This window comes from Bidens hawaiensis, unplaced genomic scaffold (genome assembly GCF_021521415.1).
Source record: "Bidens hawaiensis isolate Kalapana, Puna unplaced genomic scaffold, B.hawaiensis_p1.1 tig00003983_1, whole genome shotgun sequence".
NCBI classification, from domain to species: domain Eukaryota; kingdom Viridiplantae; phylum Streptophyta; class Magnoliopsida; order Asterales; family Asteraceae; genus Bidens; species Bidens hawaiensis.
Window position 1 is genome coordinate 2429462 of NW_027491231.1, and position 24508 is coordinate 2453969.

At 32.7% G+C, this 24508-nt stretch overlaps 2 protein-coding genes, 1 long non-coding RNA gene and 2 pseudogenes across 4 annotated transcripts; 3 read left to right on the plus strand and 2 right to left on the minus strand.

The window, feature by feature from the left end:
- Positions 1-4568: 4568 nt before the first annotated feature.
- LOC143624854 (BAG family molecular chaperone regulator 5, mitochondrial pseudogene) lies at positions 4569-5691 on the plus strand (annotated as a pseudogene).
- A 1414-nt stretch (positions 5692-7105) lies between these two features.
- Positions 7106-8360, plus strand: LOC143624846 (acyl-CoA--sterol O-acyltransferase 1 pseudogene; annotated as a pseudogene).
- Positions 8361-10677: 2317 nt separating this feature from the next.
- Positions 10678-13536, minus strand: LOC143624855 (uncharacterized). The gene is made up of 5 exons (XR_013152186.1): positions 13386-13536; positions 12211-12364; positions 12017-12140; positions 11778-11941; positions 10678-10773 (listed from the first exon to the last, which is right to left on the minus strand). It is a non-coding gene; the product is annotated as an uncharacterized LOC143624855 (long non-coding RNA).
- Positions 13537-19462: 5926 nt separating this feature from the next.
- Positions 19463-22374, plus strand: LOC143624856 (uncharacterized). Of its 2 annotated transcripts, none has more exons than XM_077095356.1 (6): positions 19463-19943; positions 20791-20899; positions 20984-21155; positions 21240-21430; positions 21839-21992; positions 22133-22374. In XM_077095356.1, exons 1-5 carry the CDS (start codon positions 19585-19587, stop codon positions 21959-21961), a joined length of 954 nt encoding a protein of 317 aa, XP_076951471.1. In that variant the 5' UTR covers positions 19463-19584; the 3' UTR covers positions 21962-21992; positions 22133-22374. The 2 variants fall into 2 exon arrangements, with proteins under 2 accessions (XP_076951471.1, XP_076951470.1); XM_077095355.1 differs by having other exon boundaries at positions 19464-19943; positions 21839-21973; positions 22115-22372.
- A 126-nt stretch (positions 22375-22500) lies between these two features.
- LOC143624857 (uncharacterized) lies at positions 22501-24079 on the minus strand. The gene is made up of 5 exons (XM_077095357.1): positions 23705-24079; positions 23502-23613; positions 23238-23319; positions 23095-23146; positions 22501-22798 (listed from the first exon to the last, which is right to left on the minus strand). The coding sequence occupies exons 1-5, from the start codon at positions 24047-24049 to the stop codon at positions 22655-22657; spliced, it is 735 nt and encodes a 244-aa protein (XP_076951472.1). The 5' UTR covers positions 24050-24079; the 3' UTR covers positions 22501-22654.
- Between the last annotated feature and the right edge of the window lie 429 nt (positions 24080-24508).

The window sequence follows — 24508 nt, forward strand, 5'->3', positions numbered from 1 at the left end:
CATGCAATCTTCCTATTAGAAGTGCATTCAAGAATGTCATGTTTCGCACGTGCAGTGGTTTGGCAATTGAGAGGAACAGAAGATCAAAATCTTTCGTAATTAATAATCATGGCTGCTGCAACAACAGAATTATCTAACTAGCAGTCCATATTTTGTAATTATAATAGTATTTGAACTAATTCACATTTTTGGTAATTAGTAATCATGGTTGCCATAAGCAATCCAAGCAATCCTCTTATGTAACTAATACTCCACATTTTGTAATTAGCTTAAGTTCGACAACTTTAAGCCGGTTAAACACTAAAACTACTTTTGTTAATAGTCATCCAACCACCGCCACATTGCGTCAACATACTAGTTATAAATAAATACGTATAATGATATTTTAAACTTGTTTTTGAAGTTAATTTTAGTGAATAAGGTCGCACTATTTTTGATGAAAAATGTAAGTTAAATCTTTTTCTATATAATAAAATAAGAAAATATAATTCGTGGTGTATTAAATTATATATTTCAGTAAATATATATCTAAGTAGTCAAGTTTAGATAAGGTTTCTAGAAAACGAAATCCTTGTAATTGGACAACGATTATGAGTTTCTTTAGTTCCAAGTGTATGAGAAATCATGTAAGACTCATATGAATACATTATAAAAAATATTACAAAACTCTAATTACTTGTTTTCATACACACGCATTGGAAGTTTGGAACTTAAGGAACCCAAGAGATTTTGATTGATGGTCGACGCATGAAGTCAATTTTCATGGTTTTGCTTATGATGGATTTCATGTGGTGTGCTAATTAGCAGCATCCAATAATCAAAATTATGTTTTTTCATGGATACATTTTATAAATTTATGGAATCTTCGACCCTGCAAAAATCCTTTTTGATTTGAGATAAAACTCATTTCTTCTATAGCGGTGCCTATTATTTTATATTCCACATGGATCACAACTTTCGTCCGTACGTTTATAAAAATTGTTTTACTGATATTCTTTTGTGTAATTTGTATTCAAAAGTCTTAAAACTACTACTAAAAACCCAACAACACTTTCAACATGCATGGTTTATTGGGTATTTCTAAAGGCTTTGGCCCTTGGGAATTAGGATGTTAAATGTTCCAAGTCATGCATGACATTTATATTGCGATTAACGATGCTTGCTATTATTTAAAAAAACATTAATTTTGTACACCAAAATACCAAATTCCTTGGACTTGTAAAATGGTCTAGTCCATACAAATTTTTCTAGGGGTGAATACTGGAGTTGCTGAGGTGACTAATAGTAAAAACTAAAAACTTGGAATGATATGTGTAAGTATGGAATAATGGTTATGGATATGCTTACTAACTTGTATAAAATGATCTAAATATTCGTACTTTCATGTTACTAGAGAGTTAAGCATTAGAAAAATACTATTTATGAAACTATACGAATGTATATAATATATATTAATGTCATGTTATCCAAACTCATGATTTCATGAATCATGTCTCCAATGTGTTGACATCAGCACATAAACATGATTGGACGCATTTGTTTTACGTACGTTGGGTATTGGTGGTTTGATTTGGGTGGAAGTTGGTTGGACAAATAATTATTTCTAGACAAGACGACTTCCTCGTATCATGCTTAATATATTATTAACAACATAAATTAAATATAAGGGTTAACAATTGTTTGTTTTACACTTGGAATTGGTGGGTCGATTTGGGTGAAGGTAGTTGGACAAAATATATTATTATAAACAAGAGTCTTTTTCCCCGTATTCATGGTTTTTGTTAAAACAAAATTTTTAATTTTTTACTAGACTCAGTTAAAAATATTCAATGGATGATTAGGTTTCTATCATTATATCTTATTTATGAATATTGAACAACACTTGTTTCTTCGCTTTATCAGATTCATTCAAACGTGATTTGCTTTATAACTTTTGGTTATGTTTGAACTCATACATAAAACACACTTGAAAGAGCAATCCACTTTTGGTGAAACTAATATTTAAGCAGTCTTTTTACATCATTAATATGTTAGATTAGAAAAAAGAATTAATAAAAAAAATGAAAAATCAGAATGAAGATTAATGGTTCATGTTATGTGGTTCTTCAAAGAAGATTTTGGGAAGAAACAGACACAGTTCGTTACTAAAAAAACTGGAGTATAACCCATAGAAGACTCCGTCGCAAATTGTTGGTAATAGTTGTTACCGACGAGAGGCTATCGATGAAAATATGACTGTAAAGTACTCGCTGGTAGTTCGTTACTAAAAAAACTGGAGTATAACCCATAGAAGACTCCGTCGCAAATTGTTGGTAATAGTTGTTACCGACGAGAGGCTATCGATGAAAATATGACTGTAAAGTACTCGCTGGTAATTTTTTTAACGGTGAAAATTACCGACGGAGTTATTGAAGGATTTAAAACTAGTGATAACATAATAAATAAATTTTATTATTACAAACAGATTTTAAAACATCAATATCAAAATCATTATTAAAAAGTTCGATAGATTTTCACAAATATGTTGCTAAAAGTAAGTACCAATATATTAAAAAATTTGTTCAGTTTTTTATAATCTAACAAGCATATCCAAAATTACATGAATACATACAAAACAAATCAAACTAGAATTATAAACAAATTTACGACTTTATATGAACTATTTAGAGCAGTCCATGTTCAACCTATTGATATGAACTATTTAACTTTTTGTCAAATAGCGTTATTTTACTAATCTCGTGAAAATAACGTTAAAAGTGACGGACGGTTAATCAGACATCATGTAGTGGCGTTGATAGAAGAAAGACAAGGGTACAAGCACCGATCAGCCGGTGTCCCGATGATTGAGTGCTGTGTGCCTTATGTCCAAGGCTTGATGCAAAACTACTATCGAGCCGGGGGTCTCACCGAAAGCAGCCTCTCTATCCTTATAGGGTAGAGGTAAGGCTGTCTACATCTTACCCTCCTCAGACCCTACCATAGCTTTGCTATTGGTGGGATATACTGAGTACGATGATGATGATGATGATGATGATGATGATGAACTTTTTGTCAAAAAGATCGTTTGTTATATTAAAAAAATACAATACTTGAAAATAAGTATCCGAACAAGTTCGGAGAAAACCTAATCGGATGAAACCAATTGGAATACAGAAAAAATAATACGAGACTACATTAATAGAGAATTGTTGTCGAACATAATCGATGACCTCTAATTTATAGCATAAACCAAACTGAGTATTTGAAGAAGGGCTCATGGTTTTGAATTAATTAAGAAACCTTTGGAAGGACTGGGCCATGATAACACTCTGATGGGCTGAAGGCTGAAGCAGACTGGACCGACAGACAGAGTAGCCCAAAGTCCAAAATATATGAAAAAGAAGACAACATAATATTAGATAAACTTTTCATATTAAATTGATGAAGGATAATTTTAACACTTTCTGATAATGATTTTAAACCACCTTGGTTAAAACAAGAAACTATTAAAAGTAATAATGTAATTTTTTTTCTGCTAGTTTCATATCCCACTCGACACTTACCGAGACGACACCTTTTAGTCTTAATATGTGAAGACAGAACATCTTAAATTTTAGGTTTAGCCACCTAGACATATCGTAGGAATATTGTGGTGCTATAAATATACATTTCTTTTGATGTTCTTTTAAAAATAGTTTAGTGGTTATTTTAAAACAAGGTGATACGCGCGTACATAGGCTTGTGCCGGTATCAAAAGTGTAACGAGCGCCGGTACAAGTGTAGCGTGGCATCGATCAGACGTCTAACCAGTGTCGTTACATGCGTAACGTGACATCGGACGCGTAAATTTTCTAAATTTTTTCTTGTTATGATCTTTGTACAAGTATACTAATCCAGCCCGTTCATATTAAAACTGGTAACAACCCAGGCCCACTTTGCCCAAAACTCGTCCCCATCCGAACCGATCTAAACTGAATAATGTTCTGACCCGTGACATAAAACCCCTTTCTATTAATAACAGAAGGTTATGTATTAAGAGCATCCGCAATAAAGACTCCGAAAAACACCAAAAAAACATGTCTTTTCACATGTCGTATCATAAAAAAATCATTCTTTGAAAGCACTCAAAACCTACCAAATAATGAATCCAAAAAACACCAAAACAAAAACCATTGTCATATCATCATCATGTTTTACATTATTATTTTTAAGTTAAGACCTTAAACAACCAACCCCCCCCCCCCCTCCCACCCACCTGCAAACTAAAGAATGTTTGCTAAAAACTATTACACCCATAGTAAAAAAAGAAAAAAAAAAGTGATAGCAAACACCTAAAGACACTCTACAAAATGTAATAAGATGTTCAATTATTCTCACTTCTGACGTTCTGTCATCCAAATTCCAGAATACTTTTTTATATTTATTTAATTTTCAAGAGAGACCAATTATCGGTTAATTACCGCCGACACTATACCCGCCAACAACGGGTCCAGTTCTATCTCATCACTAACTTTATACTATATACTATCTCAATGCTACCCACACCTTCTCAACAAAATAATAATAATAATAATAATAATAATAATAATAATAATGAAACCATCCCGCAGAACCCGATCCTCCATCACCACCACCGTCACCGCCACCACCCGTCCACACGCCAGCTTCACACAAACCACTCCCACTGAAATCCCTATCACTTTTCACTTCTCCAACAGCGAGTCACTCGCAGCTATTAAAATCCAATCCGCATACCGATCCCACGCAATCCGCAAACTAATCCACAAGCTCAAATCCGTTAACCGCGAAGCCGATAAGCTCCAACGCATAATCCAATCCCAAGAAACCGTTGATGCGGTGCGAGCTAATAACAAAGAAAGAATCAAGATCAACGAGGCCTTGATGAAGTTATTATTCACTCTTGACTCGGTTCCTGGATTTGATCCGACTGTTAGGGAGTTTAGGAAGAGCCTTAGCCGTCGGATCGTTGGGTTACAGGAGATCCTGGACTCCATATGTGAAGGATATAATGAGAATTGGGATGGGTTTTTGAAGGATTGGGATGACGTCATTGCTGGGATTGAACATGATGCTTGTGTCGAAGGTGGTGGTTCGGATTCGAATGAATTGGAGAGGTTTTGTGTGGAGTATTTAGGGTTTCGGTGCTTACAAAGGTTTCTTCATCAATGAGGTAATATAGTTATATGAATTGCTCTATAGGTTTAATTTCTGTGACAGTTTTATGATATGGATTATATGTACTTGTAGTTTATAGTTTGAAAATAACTAAATAAGCGAATTTGATGTGTCTGTATGAAAGACATTTGTAAGTGTTGTGTACTTGTGTTAAGTGACAACACATGTTTAAGTAGAAGTAATGGTAAGATGATAGAAGTAATTAGAGATGCATTGAAAGTAATGTTGTGAAGATGTAAGTTTAGCTCATATGAGGTTGAAGACTTGGAAGTTATTCCACGAACCCAAATTGTACTTGTACCAAGTTAAACTTGTGATGTGGAAAAGATTTTTCTGATGTTCGGTTCGTATGGTTTTGGCATAGTAGAAACCAGTGACGGATCTAGAGGTTTTTGGTTAGTGGGTAAAAAATGGGTTGGGTAATAGAAAACAACGAAGGATGACAAACTATTATGAAATGATTTAATGTAGGTTAGAAAAACGAACTTCAATAAACATGATAGAACACATTACAGCTTACAACTGTCATGTACGCGTTTTCATCTTTTGAAGACATATTATTACATCCTGATTTGTAATATTGGCAAATCTACAATTCAGCACGTACTATTACTTTAAAAATTCTGTTGTCGAGCACATCACTCTACTGTCATTTCAATAACCATTTAACTTAGTTAAATAATTCGATACATAAAAAAGTTTAAAAAACAATAAAACTATTTTTTAAGTTAAACTAAACTAAACAATTAATTACAAATAAACTAATAACTAAGTGCACTGTGGCGCGTGACTAACGTTCGATGAGTTGCGGCTGTTGGGCATTTAAAATCGGCATACACAAGAATGCGAAGTGCTAATTCTGAGGGTGAGAGGGGCACGTACCCTTCAGGTTCAAATCGGTTTTATGGCTTCAATCATACTTTCTACGCCCCTTTCAAATTGGGTTCCTCAATTGGATATGGATTTTGGTTTTATGAAACCTTCTTCAGTCCATTACATTCTTTATACCTCCATAATTCTATTTACATTGTGAACTGATACACTACTAGAAAACTGATTGTGTTGTGATGCTGAATTGCGTCGGAAACAGCCGATTCCGACTCATTTACGACGCAATGTGCGTGTCAGAATATAAGTGTTGAGCCAATATTGCCCTTTTGGGCGTTTTAAGATGATAATATACAATTATTAGGACATTGCCAATATTGCCCCTTGACACGTTTTATTTGATATATGTCTGTTCCTTGTGCACTTCACATTTTCCACACTTCCCCTTCTTCTACATGCTATAAGGTCCGGTCCATACACCTACATGCTATGAGGTCCATACGCCATAAATATTCACACATAAGTACATAACTAAATTTGCATTCTAATTTGTTTCACTAGAATTCTAATATGCTCTCCAAATTCTACACTATTGTACGTAGAGAACTTGTAGAGTTTCAGGGGCGAGGTTTCCTTTACGCCCGGGGTCCCCACCCACTTTTTTTTCCTCACCAGTAAATTTACCCGTTTTTGTCCGAAAATCGTTTTCATTCAAGCTTTGCCACTGAGGACTTATACCTTGACCTTTCGAGGTGGGAGCACCAATTTACACACGTGGATGCCGCTAGCCAAAGCCCAAAAGAAACTGTGATTTACTATGTTATAAACCTTTGTATTTGTATTGATCAATGGAATAAACTAACAAATTATTTATTTTCTATAAAAGAAATTAAATAGATTCTAAGAACGTTTATACTCCCAAATAGGAATGTGCAAAAGTACCCGGAGTCAGAAATTATCCGAATTATTTGAAATTTTCAGTTCGAAATATTAAAAAATTTCGAATATCCGAATTTTCGGATAGTAATGATTGGAAGCATTATTTCAATTTCATCAATAAGAAACATTCTAGTCATCATTGCTTTTTCTTTATGCTAACTAAAATTAGCACAAATGGTGTTAAACTATCATTATTACAAGATTCTACATCATCCACGTAAATACTCAACTACTCAAGTACGACACGCATTCTGTCTTCTTCATTTTCCAACCACATACCTTAAAAAACTTGCGTCTTATATGTGAGAGAGAAATAGATCAAACCCACATAAGCAAAAGACACTATTGAATTGAAACAAGAGATGAGTAACCTCATAAAGGTGTCACTTTATGCATGTATTTCACTTGGCTATTGCTTTTTTATAGCCAAGATTGTCCCGAAAGGCGTCCCAAGACTCCTCACCATCCTCCCGGTTATCGTCGTCTTCCTCTCGATTCCCCTCTTATTAACCTCCGTACATTCCATCGGAGCGGTTTCCTTCTTCATTTCATGGCTCGCCAACTTCAAACTCATCCTTTTCGCCTTCGAAAAAGGCCCCCTTTCGTCCCCTTCCATCCCACTCGCGAGCTTCTTTGCACTCGCATGTTTCCCGATCGAGGTAACTCGATTAGGAAAAGGGTTTTCCAAGCAGAAAAACCCTAACAAGAAATTACTTAGTTACGTGACAAAAACCCTAATTCTTACCTTCTTCCTTCGTGTTTATCATAACCAACGCGCGGTTATGAACCCGAAGCTCGCATGGGTCTTCTTTGTGTTCTCGGTTTACCTAATGCTCGAACTCTTGGTCACCCTCAGCTCAACACTGGTAGCTCTTTTTCTAAAGCTCGAGCTTGACCGACAATTTGACCAGCCGTACCTATCCACATCATTACAAGACTTTTGGGGACGAAGGTGGAACGTTATGGTCAACCGCATACTTCATCCAACGATCTATGACCCGATGCTTAAACTATCGAACCGAGTCGTCGGACGGTGGTGGGCCCCAATTCCGGCAATATTGACCACCTTCGCAGTTTCTGGTCTCATGCATGAGCTCATTTTCTTCTACTTTAGTAGGGACTGGCCCACTTGGGAGGTGATGCTATTCTTTTGTCTACATGGGGTTTGTTTGGTTATGGAGATAGTAATCAAGAAAATGATTAACGTTAAGTGGAGTTTACCGCGAAAATTAACGGCACCATTAGTCGTGGCATTCGTGTTGGCAACTTCTTATTGGTTGTTTCTTCCAGAGTTACTAAGATGCAAAATGATTGATAGAGCATTTGAGGAATACCATGTGGTTAGTGAATTAGCAAGCGATATTGGTCGGACAATCCCTATAGAGTTTGGTAAATGGAGTATGATATTGTCGCCATAATGGATTCGATCAGTTTGGGGTTATTAACAATTTAACACCATAAATCTCGAGAATCAATGCTTTAATTTTAATAATAACAGCTCGTGTGTGTTGAATTATAAAGAGTGATCGCTGAATATATGTAAGCGTGTTCATGGTCTTGTTTTGACGAATTTAGGTCGTTTTTGGCTATCGAAACTCAAAACCGAACCGTTAGATTTTAAAAAATGGATAAACCAAACCAAAGTATTACTAACGGTTGGGTTTCGGTTTGATTACACAGTTTGGGCTTTTGTGCTCATATGCATAATCCATAAGCGAAAAAAAACAAAAAGGTCGAAAATACTTGTAACTAGAGGTGCACAAATTAGGTTTTCAAAATACCTGGTTTCGGGTATGGAATCGGGTTTGGGTATGGCTGGTATTGAAAAATCGGGTACTGGCAATAACCGGGTCGGGTTCGGGCCCGTGTATTGTCTCTAAAAACCATACCCCATGCGTCGGGTTTGGGTCAGGTATAGAACCGGGTATTTGAAACCTTATTTCAGGTATTGAAAAAACCCTATTTTCGGATTTTTTTCGGACTTTTTTCCGGTTATAGATTGAGTTTTTTAAAAGGGTTACACTATTTAGGGGTATTTATGGGCCTTTTTCAGGTATTTTTCGAGTATAGATTGATCGGGTATTTGATATATCCGGTTTTGGGTATTGGAAAAACTGGCTTCGGGTATAGAACCGGTTATGGTTTTCGGGCATTACCGGGTACAAATCGGGTCCGGTTATTGATACGAGTTTTGGTACTGAAATGCAAACCCTATCTATACCCTACGGGTAGGGTCGAGTACAGGTTCAGGTACTAAAAACCCGGGTATAAAAAATACCAGATCCGAGTTTTCTTTTCGATTCCGGTACCATGTTCCGGTTTTTTCGTGCACCTCTACTTGTAACTAAGCAAGCCGTCGAAACATGTATAAAACAAAATGCCAATAATAACCATATATCCATATACATAAAAAAAATAAAAAGTAGTCCAATGCATAAAAAAGGTCTAAACAAATAATATATAGGTTATTTAAAATTAATGACCACCTTTTACACACGTGTTTGTAAAACAAGTTCTTAAACTTATTTTGATAAGAGGTGAAGATTACCACATCATCTTCTTCTTCGTAACAATGTGAAAGGATTCACCACAATGGTCACAATAATCGTGTAGTGATCACCCACAACAGTAATCGTTTTCACGTAACAAACATAAAGAAAATTCTTTTTTAATTGAGTAGAAATTAAATACATTAAAAACTTATATTAAATTTAAAGTATAAGGGTAAAATCGGAAGTTAAAATTAAATAAGTAAAAAGTAAATAAAACTTGTTGAAGAGAAACAATTGACACAGAGAAAACAAAAGATTACTAAAAGTATTTTATTGAACTTTTTTAGATAATTTCCATCTTCTAGTGGTATATCTATCTTCATCTCTATAATTACACTAAAAAATACTATATGTTCGGTCTCTTTTGTAATTAAACACTACTAAAAAACTGAAGCTTTTCCGACAAAAAAATAGTAGGTAAATTGTTGGAACCACGGATTAGCGACAAAGTACCGAGGAATCACATTTGTATGAAAAACGCTCCTAGGAAATATTTTTTCGAGTAATTTCCCACAAACATTCCCACAAAATAGCGACAATCGTAATTTGTCGCTAATTTCCGACAAACTACCGAGGACAAGGCTTTTTGATTATTCACATCATTTTGCGAGAAAGTAGTCACAAATCAAAATTTTATTAATATGTTGCTTTATTCATTAATCATAAAAAGTTGGTAATCATAATAGTTAATTTGATTTCACTTCCAACAACTTTACGACAAAGCATTTTATTTAAATATAAAACAATTTTAAATGTACAAGTTTCCGTCAAAAAAACTAAATTATTATTTCTTTTTTGTTTGATTTTTACCTGGGAATTTTCGACAAATTTTAGATTTTAATTTATTATTTTTTCTGACAAAACTCTGACAAACATGAAATAAAAAAATATTTAAATTATTTATTCAAAAAAGTTATAAAAAGCTAAAATTCCAAAAAAAAAACATGATTTAAATTAAGCAAATCTTTTATAACAGCCTAACAAAATAACATATGTTTTAACATGTCAAATACCAAACAAAATAACATATGTTTAAAATGTCAAAATGCCAAACAGTCAATAAACTACTTATCAGCAAAATTTTTCATAAGCTCTTTAAACTGTCTTTGTAGTTTCTCACGTTCAGCCCGCTTTTTTCTTCCCAAGTCTTTCTATCTAAAACTGTAGCTTCTTGCATTTGGCCCTCTTTTTCCGCGTCTCTTTCCATGTGTTCCAAGCGGTTTTCCAAGTTTTGTCGAGCCTCTTGTTCTTGTTCGAACTTGCCTTGAACATCTTTGACCTATAGTTTGTTAAAAGATATATAAATAATACACAATGCATACTAATTTACAAGCTGTAATGCTAATCAAAATGTTGTACTGTCATGCAAATCAAATGTTAGCAAAATCACCCAGTTTGGAGATTCAGGCATTGACTAGTTCAAAGAAATATGAAAGCCAAGCTATTGTGGTATCCGAGCAAGTTAACCAAAGTTCTAAACTAACTGATGCAAATTAATATGCCTTATAGTAACAACACCGAGTGTAAATTCTATTATATGGAAGTTCTGTCGTTCTTTTTATATTATTTTTTTCGCTCTACATAAATAAAAATAAATTTAACATAAACAGGTAACTATATAAGTTAAACTAAATAAAACAATCTATTACCTACATGTGAATTTGATATTGTGGAAAAAAAGAACAATGGTAGCCCTTATTTAAACAGCAAATTACAATGTTGGCCCTATCGATTTTAAACAGCAGATGACAATTCAATAGTGTCCCAATTTACACTATAATTTACCAAAAATGCATTATGTTACAACTTACACTTACACTAAGAAAACAAGTATCATATGTCTACAATAGCTACATGTCAAACCTACAGTTTACCAGCTACAAACTGAAATCATGTTCATTTGATCTTTAATGTAAATAGAAGTGCAAACGAGCCGAGCCAAGCCCGAGCTCGACTAGGCTTGACCTCGGCTCGTTTAACTTACATGTTGCTCGAGCTCAGCTTGTTTAGAGCTATATTTACAAAGCTCGAGCTCGGCTTGTTAACTACTTATTAATTATTTTTATGAACTTTTTTTCAATTATAATTTTACGAGCCGATCTCAAGTAGCTTGCGAGCGCCTCGGCTCGTTTGCACCCCTAAATGTAAACTAGAAGAATTTGCATACCTAATAAATATGAAAACAACCCTAAAATACTTAAACTTAAAAAATATATATATGTTTGACTTAAAAGTAATAATAATAATCTTAACAACAATTTACAATAATAATAACAATGATACCTCCTTCGACTATCGAACATCCTCAATAACTTGATTGTTCGCCCTGGCTTTCTTTTTTATACTTCTCTTAGTTCATTCATCTTAGCTAGATAATGATCCATAAGAACATTAACAAAACCCACAAAAATGTATTGGTCATCTCGCGAATCCCATATCCACCATGTCTGTAATAAAAATATAAAATTAATACATTAAAAATAAATAGTTATAAAATATACAAATAATCTATTGATATTTACCCGAAAGGTACTAAACATCTCCCTTAAGACACAATGTGGGATCATTCTAAATGTGATCCAATCTCCATCAAGTTTTTGATCTAGTAATACACAAACACTCCTATGAACACGTCCAGATCCAAACCTATAGCATTATAAAAGTAAACAGTAATTATAATTAAAACAAATAAAAATATTGAAATTAAAAAACATACTTTCTTCCCACGCGTGCGATCCGCCTATCACCACATCATCCTTACCGCTAGCACCCTTACCACTACCATCATTCTCACCATCATCATATAGATGACTACCATGTTCCCCATCATAATCGTCCTCATCCACATACGTATACATATACATGCTAACCTAACAATAAATATATACAAATAAAACAAGTTAACCATATCTATTAGGAGTAATCATGGTCCGGTTTTAACAGTTCTTAGGCCATACTGTTGATAACGGTTTTTTGTTTATCAAAAACCAAAAACAAACTGCTAGATATTAAAATCAAACCAAACCGTTAATAACGGTTTGGTTCCGGTTCGGTTTCACGGTTTTCAAATTTGTAGTTTGTTTCTGGTTAAAACTTAAATGGGCTGATGAGTTCTTTTTCAGTTTTGAAGAGTATTTATAACTAAAAGGCGTGTGCGAAGACTCTTTATTATTTCATTTAGTATGTTTTTTCAAAACTTAAAACGAATATCTTAATTATAGCTACATGGGCATTTGATGTACCAACGAATTTAAACAGCAAAATTCATGGCATAAATGACAACTATAAAAAACATGGCATAACAGTCATTCCAAATTTTAGCAAACTGTTTATATTTGTAAAGTAGTAATTCAAATTCCAGCAACAATTATATATTAATTCAAATTATATAAACCATATACATGTAAAACTTAAAAGCTAAATATAAATTACAGTTCGATCCAGCTTTTTACATCCGGTTTACGATATAAGCCGCAAACTAACCGTTCACTACGGTTTGAAAATTTGAAACCGACCGAACAAAAGTTAAACAAAAAAACAACCGTGAAACCGAATCGATGACCGGTTTGGGCGGGTGGTTCACGGTTTGAAACCAAACCATGAACACCCCTATTTCATTACAACAATGGATTGTATACCAAAATCTAGTTGTGCACTAACTTAGTCCTAAGAATAGATGAAGCAAACATATTTTTTATAATTAACTTCTGCAAAATGCATGGCATAATCAATCTAATTAGTTTGTTCCAAAAAGAAGGAGGCACAAAATCAGCATATCCGAAATATGATACTATAATATTCAACCTTAAAAAACATAACCACAAAAAAACTTAGAACCCTGCTTATTAACATGTAATTCGGGTACTGATGAACACAAAATCAGGAAATTACCTCGATAACGATTCTGCAGAGGGTAGGAACTGGTGATGGGAAGCGACGACAGAAGTGAACTAAGGATTTTACTCTTTTAGGGTTTCAGAAGGCGCCAAGGGTTTTAATTTGGGGGAAAAGTTAGCGCCAAGAGTTTCAATTTAGGGAAAATCTTACCGCCAACATGTTATCAATGTTTTCATGACCGGACCGGACATCGAACCGAATGGTCTACCGGTTCAACCGGTCGGACCGCCCGAACAAATATGGTCAAAAATGACGGATCAAGGTTAAAAAATGATTTTTTTCAAAAAAAAATATTTTTTTTTCTTAGAACCGGTTCAACCAGTCCAGTTTCCGGTTCGACCGGCCGAACCGGTTCGGACCGGCCGGTTCTCTGTCAGCCAAGCAAACGATATGAACTGGACCGGTCGGTGGACCGAATCCCGGTCGGACCGGTTCGACAGGCCAGTCCGGTCCGGTTTCAACAACATTGCATGTTATTATTTTGGGCTTAGCTTTCTCGACTTATCCTTGCAAATTATCTCTGTGGTTTCCGATTACTTTCCGTCAAAAAGCATTATTAAATAATAATAAGAAAACGTTATTATCAATTAAATAATGAATGGACTAGGACTGTTGTCGGTATTTTATAGGAAATATTTAAAAAAAAATAATAAAATTAACAAATATTACAATTATATATGGGTGCGTTAACACAAAATAATTGCTTAACGTATATTAGGTACGCGAAATATGTTTAGTGATAAAAAAAACTTTAAACGTCCAAGCCAAAATTCCAACCCTAAAACGTTCAAGGTTAAACCTTAGAACGTTCAGGCAAAAACCCTAAAACATTCATTCCTGTATCTTAATACATTCAAGGTTAAAACTCATCACTCATAACTCAAAATTGATCGACTGAAACTTCAAATTGATGATTAATTGGATCAATTTCAAAGTCTAATTGATCAATTGCTAAAATAAACCTGTGAAAAACGAGGGGAGCGGCATTCTACGTTTTTCTGGGAAGTTGCGGAGGCTCGTTATTGATGCTTGTGATGGTGACGGAGGGGTGTTGATGTCGGCGACTGTTGGATCGATGGCGGTTGAGGGAGCTTGTTGGGCATAAGTGTTGGATCGATGGCGGCTGAGGGAGATTGTTAGGCATAAGTGTTGGATCGATGGCGGTTGAGGGTGAGTGTTGGGCATAAGTGTTGGATCTGTTGGGTTTCTATGGATATTTTAGACTTAGTTAATCATTTAACTAGTCATTAAAAGGCGGAAGCGTGATTATCTATAAACTTTATGTACATATATCCATATATATATTACAAGTTCATATGTGTGTTAATCTATGAATAACCCTTTATTCTTGTTTCAAGATTACCATTAATCTTAAGATTAGAAACCCGAGACTAAGGATCAAATAATACGGAAAAACTAAACTATCAAAGCTTGTAAAACTTACATTCTTAACTCCTTAAGAGATGTGGTTGATGGTTGAAGAAGATGATGATGTTGATGCTAGACTTTCAAAGGGAAAATCCTCAAACGGAAGATACCCCGAGCCTCCAACACACACCGAGCTATGTTAGGAAGCTTGAACACGAGAAACCGAGACTCGAACCTCTTTTGTTTCTTGACTTCGGCCGAACCAAAAGCTAGAGGGAAAGAGAGAGTTGTGGTTACTTATTATATCTTGAAAGTATGTTTATCTTTATATAAATGAGATCATATCTCATTCATATATTAAGTTAGGTTTTTGGTCAAGTAAAAGTTACTCAACCTCCATCAAGTCCTTACCAACTTTGACCAAATGTATGGGGTGTAAGGCATACATGTCTAAATAATATATATTTTATACTTTATAAAATATATAAACACTCCGTCTTTTATAAACCATTTTATAAAAGAACACATGTCTAAATAATCATTCCAATAATAATTATTTGAATAAATAAATTAACCAATTAATTTATTTAACACTTTCAAGTAATTATTCAGAAACCCGATTTCTGAATGTGTCGTGTTCTGTATTTGTTTTATAGATTATATCTCAACAAATACATAATTGGTGTGTGTCTAACTCGTTATTGGGTATGACCCGACTTGAATCAAACACTGCTAGCCACATTAACCTAATTATGTGTCTCGGGCATACGGTATTCCAACAATCTCCCACTTGCACGAGACTCATGGGAAGTTAATGCTAATGGTGAATACCGCCTAACAACAGGTCACCATCCCTAGTGTGTTTGACTAAGTGCCATTCAATAACATCATCCCCATCAAGTCCATACTTGATATGATATAGGTAAGTCTTATCATTACATCCCTTTGTTACTAGATGTCCTGTCAAATCGAAGAGACACAGAGTGATCATTCTCTCAATTTTTTAAATTAACAGGCCTTAGACATCTAAACTCTCAACACATAAGAGGAACAAATCCCCCCTTGACAGAGTGATCATTACATCCCTTTGGTTGTTTCATTCACCACCTTTGTTATTTTTTGGTTGATTTCGTTCACCACCTGTGTTAATTTTATAGATAATATATAATAAATAATTTAATTAATTATTTGTTATTTCATCAATATAAGAGATTACGGATAATATATATATATATATATATATATATATACACATACATACAGAGATAATCTCCAAAATTGATAAATAGTTTAATGAAATATGATAAATAGTTTATAATCTCCAAAATTGTATGTATTTACTCAAAATAATAACATATAATATAAAATATTATAATTCTGTTAAAATATTATATTATTTAATTAAATTTGTCAAATTCGTAAGGAAATTAGGAAAGTATGACCCATTTTATTAAGGAAAGGTATAATTATCGATTTCTAAATTTTTAAATTTGATATTCCCTCCTTCCTATTTGAATTAATTATTGTCTAAATTATGGTCTAAACGAATGTAAAGTTTATTTAATTAACAACCATTAAGATATACGGTAATTATTTAATTGTTTGAATTGATGATTAGTTATATTCATGTAAATAAATATATTAGTTACTTATTTTCCACATTAATTAGTTAATTCCATATGTTTAAATATGGTATAGATTTAAAGATTAAAGATGTATTATTTTGTATTTATAATATACTTTAACAACATTAAATTTTAGTAATTCAAATTTTGAAAATCCCTTAATCATTATTCCATATTTGTCGTCCATGATTCAAGGTAATTGAATTTCCCTAATTTTATGTTTTTCATTCATTCCCTATATACATTCCTTCTTTATTCAAATCTCCCAAATTCAATCCTTTACTATGAACTATATATAAATACTTCTCTTTCACACAACAATTCTTACACTATCACACCAAATATAGCTTAAACGAATTTTTTTGTTTCTAAGGTTTATATTTGTTGTTGTTTATATCATTCGTTTTTTTTAGTTTTTTGGTTAAGAGTGTTATTGTACCAATTAATGTTTTGTTTATTTTTAAATTTTCACCACCAGGAATATGGAGCCAACAAACATCACCGTGTTGAATCAATTGGATGTTCTTAACAGTGACTATATCCTGAAGGTGCGTATTCTGAAACTTTGGCGCCTCAAGGACAATTCAAAGTTCGAAGAAGATTGGTCCATCGATATATATGTAAATTCCTAAATTAAGCTTATTCCTTCACCGTCTCTTATATTCCGGTAATGGCCGATTTTGTTATATGTTTTTCCGGTAAGGTTCTATTGTTTTCCGATTTTGTTATTTGATTTTCCGGTAAGTTTCTATTGTTTTGTTATATGTTATTCCAGTAATTATATTTCATACTCCTTTTGATACTCTTATCATATTATTTCGGTAATGTTTTATATCAATTACAATTAATTTTGTTTTTGTTTGTATTTATATTAATAATTATATGATTTTTTTTCTTATAGTCTCTTTAGGTTATATAACAAAATCGAAGATTCAATGGAGATCTTCACTATTTCGTTTTTCCGGTAACGCGATTCAAATTTTTCGGTTGTAAATTATAACATCAAAATTTTACATTTTTTCACATGATTCAAATTTTCCATAATTTGTAATATATTTATTATGTGATATTAATATTAATATTTAATTTTATCATTTCAGTTTATTGTCCCAAACTTGATATAATTAATTTCATGGATTGAAGATTGTTTGATAAGATGCCTTTTATTTTTGTTTAATATTGATGTATATTTTTGTTAGTATTCATGTATTTATTTATTTTTCACAATTTATGTAATTCAATTGATTATTATATAATCCGAAAATGAAATTTGCTTTAAGTCAAGTTATTGAATTAAATGATTATAACATAAAATTAATGAAGAATTTTATATAGAATTGTAAAAGATCAAAGATTAGTCTGTCTAAATTTATATGAATAAGTTAATACACTTTTAGAATGGTAATTAAATGAAAAGCAATGGATAAAGGATTTTATGCATTTAATGAATTGTTATACATTTTAATAAATGTTAATTAGGTGGAAAATTTATTTAAGGGAATTGCGTATGTGGATCCCAGTGTGGACACTCTATAATGATGCTATGTGGAAAAATCATTTTGTTTTAATAGTATACTTAGATTATGCATAAATTAAGGATCAGTTAAAAATATTTGTGTATATTTTAAACATTCATTTTGACATAATTAAAATGTTTTAATCTTCTTACCACTATTATATGAATAAATTAAGAACTAAATGGTTTTATTTTAAGTCATAATTTTGACATAATTAAAAGACTTTATTATAATCTTGCATTAAAATTCTAACAATATTATATAACGATTAGTTGGTATTTAAATAAAATTTTAATAAAAAGATGGAAACTATTTTGAGGATGGAAAAGTTTTAATACGAGTTTTATTTTTACAATTAATTTTTCCATATTTAAAAGATTCAAATTTTCATTTTACAACTATTATATGCATAATTATGTATAAAGGATTATTTAGTTTTATTTTAAGCAACATTTTTGAAATAATTAAAATATTTTAATATTATCTTAAATTATTCAAATACGTTAACCTGGAAAGTATTTTAAGATTTAAAAACTTGTAATGAGAGTTTTATATTAAGCATTCAATTTCACATAATTAAAAGGTTTTTAACCTTACAACTATTATACGCATAATTATGCATAAACTAAGGAACATGGGGTTTTATTTTAAGCAATAATTTTGACATAATTGACATATTATTATAGTATAATATTGAATTCAAATTCAATTAGAATCATGTAATCATTAATTGGTATTTTAATGGAATTCTAAAAAAGTCTTGATAATATTTTGATATTGGAAAATATTAATGGCTGATTTTTAACTTCAAATAACATTATGTAATCATTAATCTGTTATTTAAAATTTCAAACAATTTTGTGATTCCAATTTTTATGAATAGTTCAAGATTCTAATTTGTTTATGGGATTCACCAAAAGTTTATTAATATTCCAAAAGTTTATTAATTTTATCTTTGGCCCAATCTAAATTTGTTTTTATGTTAATTAACATGTAGAAATTTATTTAATTATATAGAAAAAAATATATCTTCTATGAAGCTATAAAAAAACATTTTATAGTGGTTAAAAAAATAAATAATATAATATTCAAATATATAATCAAATTTCTTTACGTTACGAATTTTCTAATTTCCACCCATATTCTACACGGGTTAGTAACCTAGTATACATTAAAGACACAACACTCATTAAATGAAAAGCCATGTCACATTTTATATCTTACATTATGTTTTACTATAAAATCAAAAACCCTTTTAAACTTCTATTAAACCCCATATAAGTCAAAAGAAAGCTACCCATAACTTAGTAGTTTAGTAATGGATTATTTCTCTCTCTGAAATAGAGGTAGTATTTGTCTCTTTGGAATAGAGGTAACTGGTTTAAATCCTGTAATTACAAAATTAAATATTTATAAAATTAAATAAATTTTAAATAAAAATAAAGTAAAATTAAAAAACTAAAAATAATAACACACCAACTTCCAACTTAGAAAACAAGTGTCACAAAAACCAGTTAAAAGATATAAGAGTGCAAATAAACCAACATTATAGAGACAAACACACACAGTGGGACAGAGAGATCAACACCTTGTCCCTCACCCAAAAAACACACACACAGTGAATCACACAAACAAAGAGGGAAAAAATCCAAACTAATTAAATTTATATAAATCCCAACAACAATGGAAGATGAAGAATTATCCAAACACATTCAAATCCTATTAACCCAATCCTCATTCACCACTCTCACTGATCTCATTACCCACCTTAACCAAACCCTAGGCTTTGATTGTTCACACAAAGCCTCTTTCATTCGTGACCAAATCAACCTCTTACACTTCCGGTCACAAACCCACATCCCACCTCCACCGCCGGTCGCCGATCAGTTTCCCTACCAAAACCCACAGTTTCATTTCAACCAACAGTTTGTGTTTCAGCAGCAATTGGGGCACCCAGTTGAGCTTAATTTTGGTAATCCCGAGCGGGAAGGAGTGTCGGTTGAGAATGCGGTGTGGAAATCGTCGGAGAAGGTTAAGAAAGGGTATGCTTTTGGGGGATTAGGGTTTGGGTTTTTTAGGGGCTACTTTCAAATGCTTATTGCTTTTTGGTTTGCAATAGGCCCTTTTTGGAAGGGCATTTTGGACATTTTGCAATCGGTGCTTTTAGGTGTTTTTGGAGGGGCATTTTGGACATTTTGCCTCTTCAAAAAGCAATAAGCATTTTAAAGAAGCAATCAAAACACTCTCTTAATTGGGATGCAATTTGATTGGTTTGTTGAATAAAGATAATGTTTTGGGTTATGCATATTTTTGTAAATGATTTCATTTTTGGTAGTAATAAAGGGAATTTAGAAGCAATTTAGGTTAGTCAATTTAATGAAGGAGTTTCGGTGAGAATGCGGTGTGGAAGTTGTCGGAGTTTTTTTAATTGTGATATATTTTGAGTTACATTTTGTCCAAATTACTGAATTGGGTTATGCATAGTTTTGAAAAAGATTTTATTTTTGGTAGTAGTAAAGGGAAATTAGGAGTTTAGGTTAAGAAGCATCATTTGGTCACTAATATATTGCTGGATTCTTGAATTTATTGCATTGGCTTATGTTACTGATATTAGTACCTTTTTTGCTCTGTGGAAATTAGGGCTTGGTTTAAGTTTGTGTACACACAAGCATTGATTGGTATGCTAAAAGAACTTAATATTTTAGCTTTAGGTCACATTATGCCCAAATCGCTAAATTAGGTTATGCATATCTTTGAAATTGATTCATTTTTGGTAAAAAATGGAAATTTGAAGCAGTTTAGGTTCACTTGTCTGTAGATAGATTCTTGAATGTAACAGATTTGGTTCTGATATTTTTTATTTTATTTCATCCTGTATTTTTAACACAGGAGTTCTGGTAACAAAAGAAGGGGTGGGCCAGGAGGTTTAAATAAGCTCTGTGGTATTTCACCTGAGCTTCAAGTTATCGTTGGTGAATCGTCATTATCAAGAACTGATGTATGATTCCTTGTTTATGCAGTATTTGATTTTTAGTCATGTATCAGCTGATGTTATTAAACTTTTGAATGTTATCTTGTTCAGGTCTGCAAACAACTTTGGGCCTACATAAAGAAAAATAACTTACAGGATCCAGGCAACAAGAGAAAGATAATCTGTGATGATGCGTTGCGTGTGGTATTTGAAACTGATTGCACTGATATGTTCAAGATGAATAAGTTACTTGCCAAACACATCATTCCACTTGAGCCTACAAGTATGTTAACTTAAAATTAAATCTCTCTAATTTGATAAGCCTCACAAATACAATTAACCTAATTTCTAAATTCTAATTTGGCAGAGGAATCGTCTCGTAAGAAATCAAAGGTGAATGTTGAGCTTGAGCCTAAAGCTGAAAGTAACGAATTTGTTCCGTGTCAAGTTATAATATCTGAAGCACTTGCTAACTGTTTGGATACGCAAGAAAGAGAAATGTCTGAATCAGAGGCGCTCAGACTTGTTTGGGAGTACATAAAAGTTAATAATCTTGAGGTATGCACTAACTTTTACTTCTGTGTGCAAGCATTAATTTTCTTATACATGCATAGTTTTTAATTTAGATTATTTCTGTAAAATAACGTGATATTAGTACACCACATCACCACCAAAACTACCATGTAGACCACCAAACATGCACATGTTCATTGTTTGCTATATATGATGGTGTACAAGTCACCTCTCTGGCTCTCTATTTGTAATCATATTTAAAGCATTAACTGTTATTTAAATCTAATTCTATCCTAATTTGAGTTCACCTCAATCTAATAGTTTAATCATAAAATAAAGACTACAAATAATCTAGGAATCATCTTTATAACTTTTTCTTCTTTCCTTTTATTGTGCTTATATAATAATGATGATGATGTATGTATAAATTGGTCAATGCTTGTTTGTTGATAGGATCCTCAAAACTCAGTGATGGTTATATGTAATGAAAAGCTCAAGGAGCTTTTCGGATGTGAAACCATTTCTGCAATGGATATACCTCAGTTTTTGGTCAACCACCATTTACATAAGCGGTGATCTTATTAACTGGTACATGTTTTAGACTTCTGTTTCGTGATTTCATATCAACTTATCCACATAAATATTGTTTTATCATAGTTTATGATAAAACGTCAAAAGAAATGTGGACCCGTTTTGATTAGACTACTTTTATACATTTTTTTTATCCAGGTATACAACTAATGATAGATGGCATTCTCGGACTTATTATCTCTTGTGAAGTAACTCGGTACTGACTGTGTTTACGCTTGATTTTTTTAAACGGTTTTCTGTGTTGACATGGTTAGAGAGATGTTATATTGCTTTGTAAATCAAGTCTAAGTTTAATTGTAACGCTGCTAGGCCTTGACCAAAACCTTGTAGAATGTTTGTAGTTTGATAACTTTTAGCTGCTCTCTTCCTGCTATCCTTAGACTCGATGTCTGGGTCTGGTGAGTTCGGCCCATAGCCCCCTTCTTTATGAAAGGGATGCCACTACTTAGATTTCTATCTACTCTACCATCTTTTCTCTCATTCCTGTTACACTCATATATGTATTTTATATAACATGGTACATGTACTGATTTGATCATTAGATGGTGTTATTGACGCTTTCTCTTTAAGTAACCTAAGTTTGTTAAGCTAGAACGGATCCAATCTGACAACAAAAGACGCGGCTAGAAAATGTAACAGTAAGCAAAAATCATAATCAACATATTGATTGGTTAACTTCTATAAGTTTTTTCCAATAATGAATAATAGTATTGCCAATGTGACTAGGCTGCACAAAGCATAAGCAGCTTTTCTTCGTTCGCCCTTGAGCATTGCTTGGTAAGCAGATTGACCGATAATGCTTGCAACAAGTCCCACCATTTTCTACCAAAATACAATGAGAAGTTGTCGTCAGTCGTTCTAAATTCTAATAACGGGACACCTTATATTTCTCATTTTGCATTGCTATCAAAATGCACATAAACCTTTATACTTTATAGTGCTGACAAGGTATAATGGGGGAGAAAGGGACTATTATGTGGCTGCATAACTCTATATGATAATTTAGCACTTAAAACATGTACCGGCGTTTATATAGTTTTATACTTTTATTTTGTTCTATTTTGAACGACTCTTAATAACAGGAAACCCGAGTACAATGGCTCCAAAACAATTCTCACCAATCCAAGAGGTTCAGTATGTACAAATGGCTCCAAAAACATCTCTACATTCCTGTAAAAAGAAAAAATAAACTAAAATTTTCGTGACTTGATATTACGAAGGGATGGTTGTACTGTACAAGCAATAGCAGCAATGAAGTTACCTTATAAGCACCTTCCCTTGGTAGATATGACACATATGGAAACTAAAACCTTTTCCAATTGGTTTATGGGTCTTTTTGCATTCTGCACAATTTGTGACACATGAAATAACCATTTCACATGATTAACATAAAGATGATGATTCTAAATCTTGTATATAGTGTTCAATAAAATATGATTCTAGACACGAATTTTCTTCGAGTTTATTAGCGGTTATTTGAATAGTTTTTATATGATTTAAAAGAAGTTCGGTAAGGGAACCGGACCTAGTTTCCAAGAAATCCCGACTGTCATTCCGTCATGCAACGTCGGTTGTACAACTAACTGAAAATTATCTCCTAAAGTACCCATCAGAGATGAGAAAAATTTCATCACTTGCTGTTTTTAAAAAACATGAGTTAGTACAACTATATAGATCTTTAGTTTGTAGTTATACTCATTAAGATACGAAGTTAGATTTAGGCCTAACCTTCTTTCCGCTAAACGTTTTGAATGTTGAGACAATGTTGCACACACAAAGGCAGTCATGTCCGATGATCTCTGACATTTCATTAAGATCCTTGTTCTTAATTGCTTCGTAAAGCCTGAGGACTGTATCCACGGCTCTATTGTCTCCATTATTCGATCCTCTTGAAGCCAGTATTAACGGTAGTATTGGTCTTTTCTCATGATGGTTTCTTTCAAAACCAAAAACCGAAAGATTGTTGGGCGTGTGTAATTTGTGTTGATGGTGATAAATGTGTGAAAACTTAGTATAGAAGATGGGAGGAGGTTGGTGTAGAGTTGTGACCGCGGGGAAATACTTTTGAATCATTTTTGAAGGTTTGTAGAAGGCTAAATGAAAAAAAAAATGTTACATATGTAGGATATAGTGTTCAATGGGTAGAAGGTAGGAATATTTGATAAACAAGTTAAGAATAAATAAGAGTAATGAGTGTTTATCCTAAAGAGAGAAAACAATTCTTCAATAAATGTGATATATTGTTATTGTTTAATGCATGGGTTTCAAGAAAGGCAAAACTTTTTAGTTGATTTATATACGTATAGAGCTTCTTAGTTTAATACACAACAATGTAAAAATAACGAGAAGCGTATGAATGTTTATCAGTTGACTGTGACAGACAAAGCGACTACGTGAACCCACAAACAGGCATAAACGATATAAACACGCAATATATAAAATAATAAGCAAACAAGACTTTTAACGTGATTTGGCCTCAACAAGGAACCTACATCCACATGCTACAACTATGTTATTTCATTATTAGCTCAG

Excerpts from the sequence above, each read along its gene's own strand:
- LOC143624856 (XM_077095356.1), top strand. The coding sequence starts at position 19,585 with ATGGAAGATGAAGAATTATCCAAACACATTCAAATCCTATTAACCCAA. Across the intron at positions 20,900-20,983 it reads CGTCATTATCAAGAACTGAT|GTCTGCAAACAACTTTGGGC; the intron begins GTATGATTCCTT and ends TATCTTGTTCAG. Across the intron at positions 21,156-21,239 it reads CATTCCACTTGAGCCTACAA|AGGAATCGTCTCGTAAGAAA; the intron begins GTATGTTAACTT and ends CTAATTTGGCAG.
- LOC143624857 (XM_077095357.1), bottom strand. The coding sequence starts at position 24,049 with ATGATTCAAAAGTATTTCCCCGCGGTCACAACTCTACACCAACCTCCT. Across the intron at positions 23,614-23,704 it reads AAACGTTTAGCGGAAAGAAG|CAAGTGATGAAATTTTTCTC; the intron begins GTTAGGCCTAAA and ends TTTTAAAAACAG. Across the intron at positions 23,147-23,237 it reads CAAGGGAAGGTGCTTATAAG|GAATGTAGAGATGTTTTTGG; the intron begins GTAACTTCATTG and ends TTCTTTTTACAG.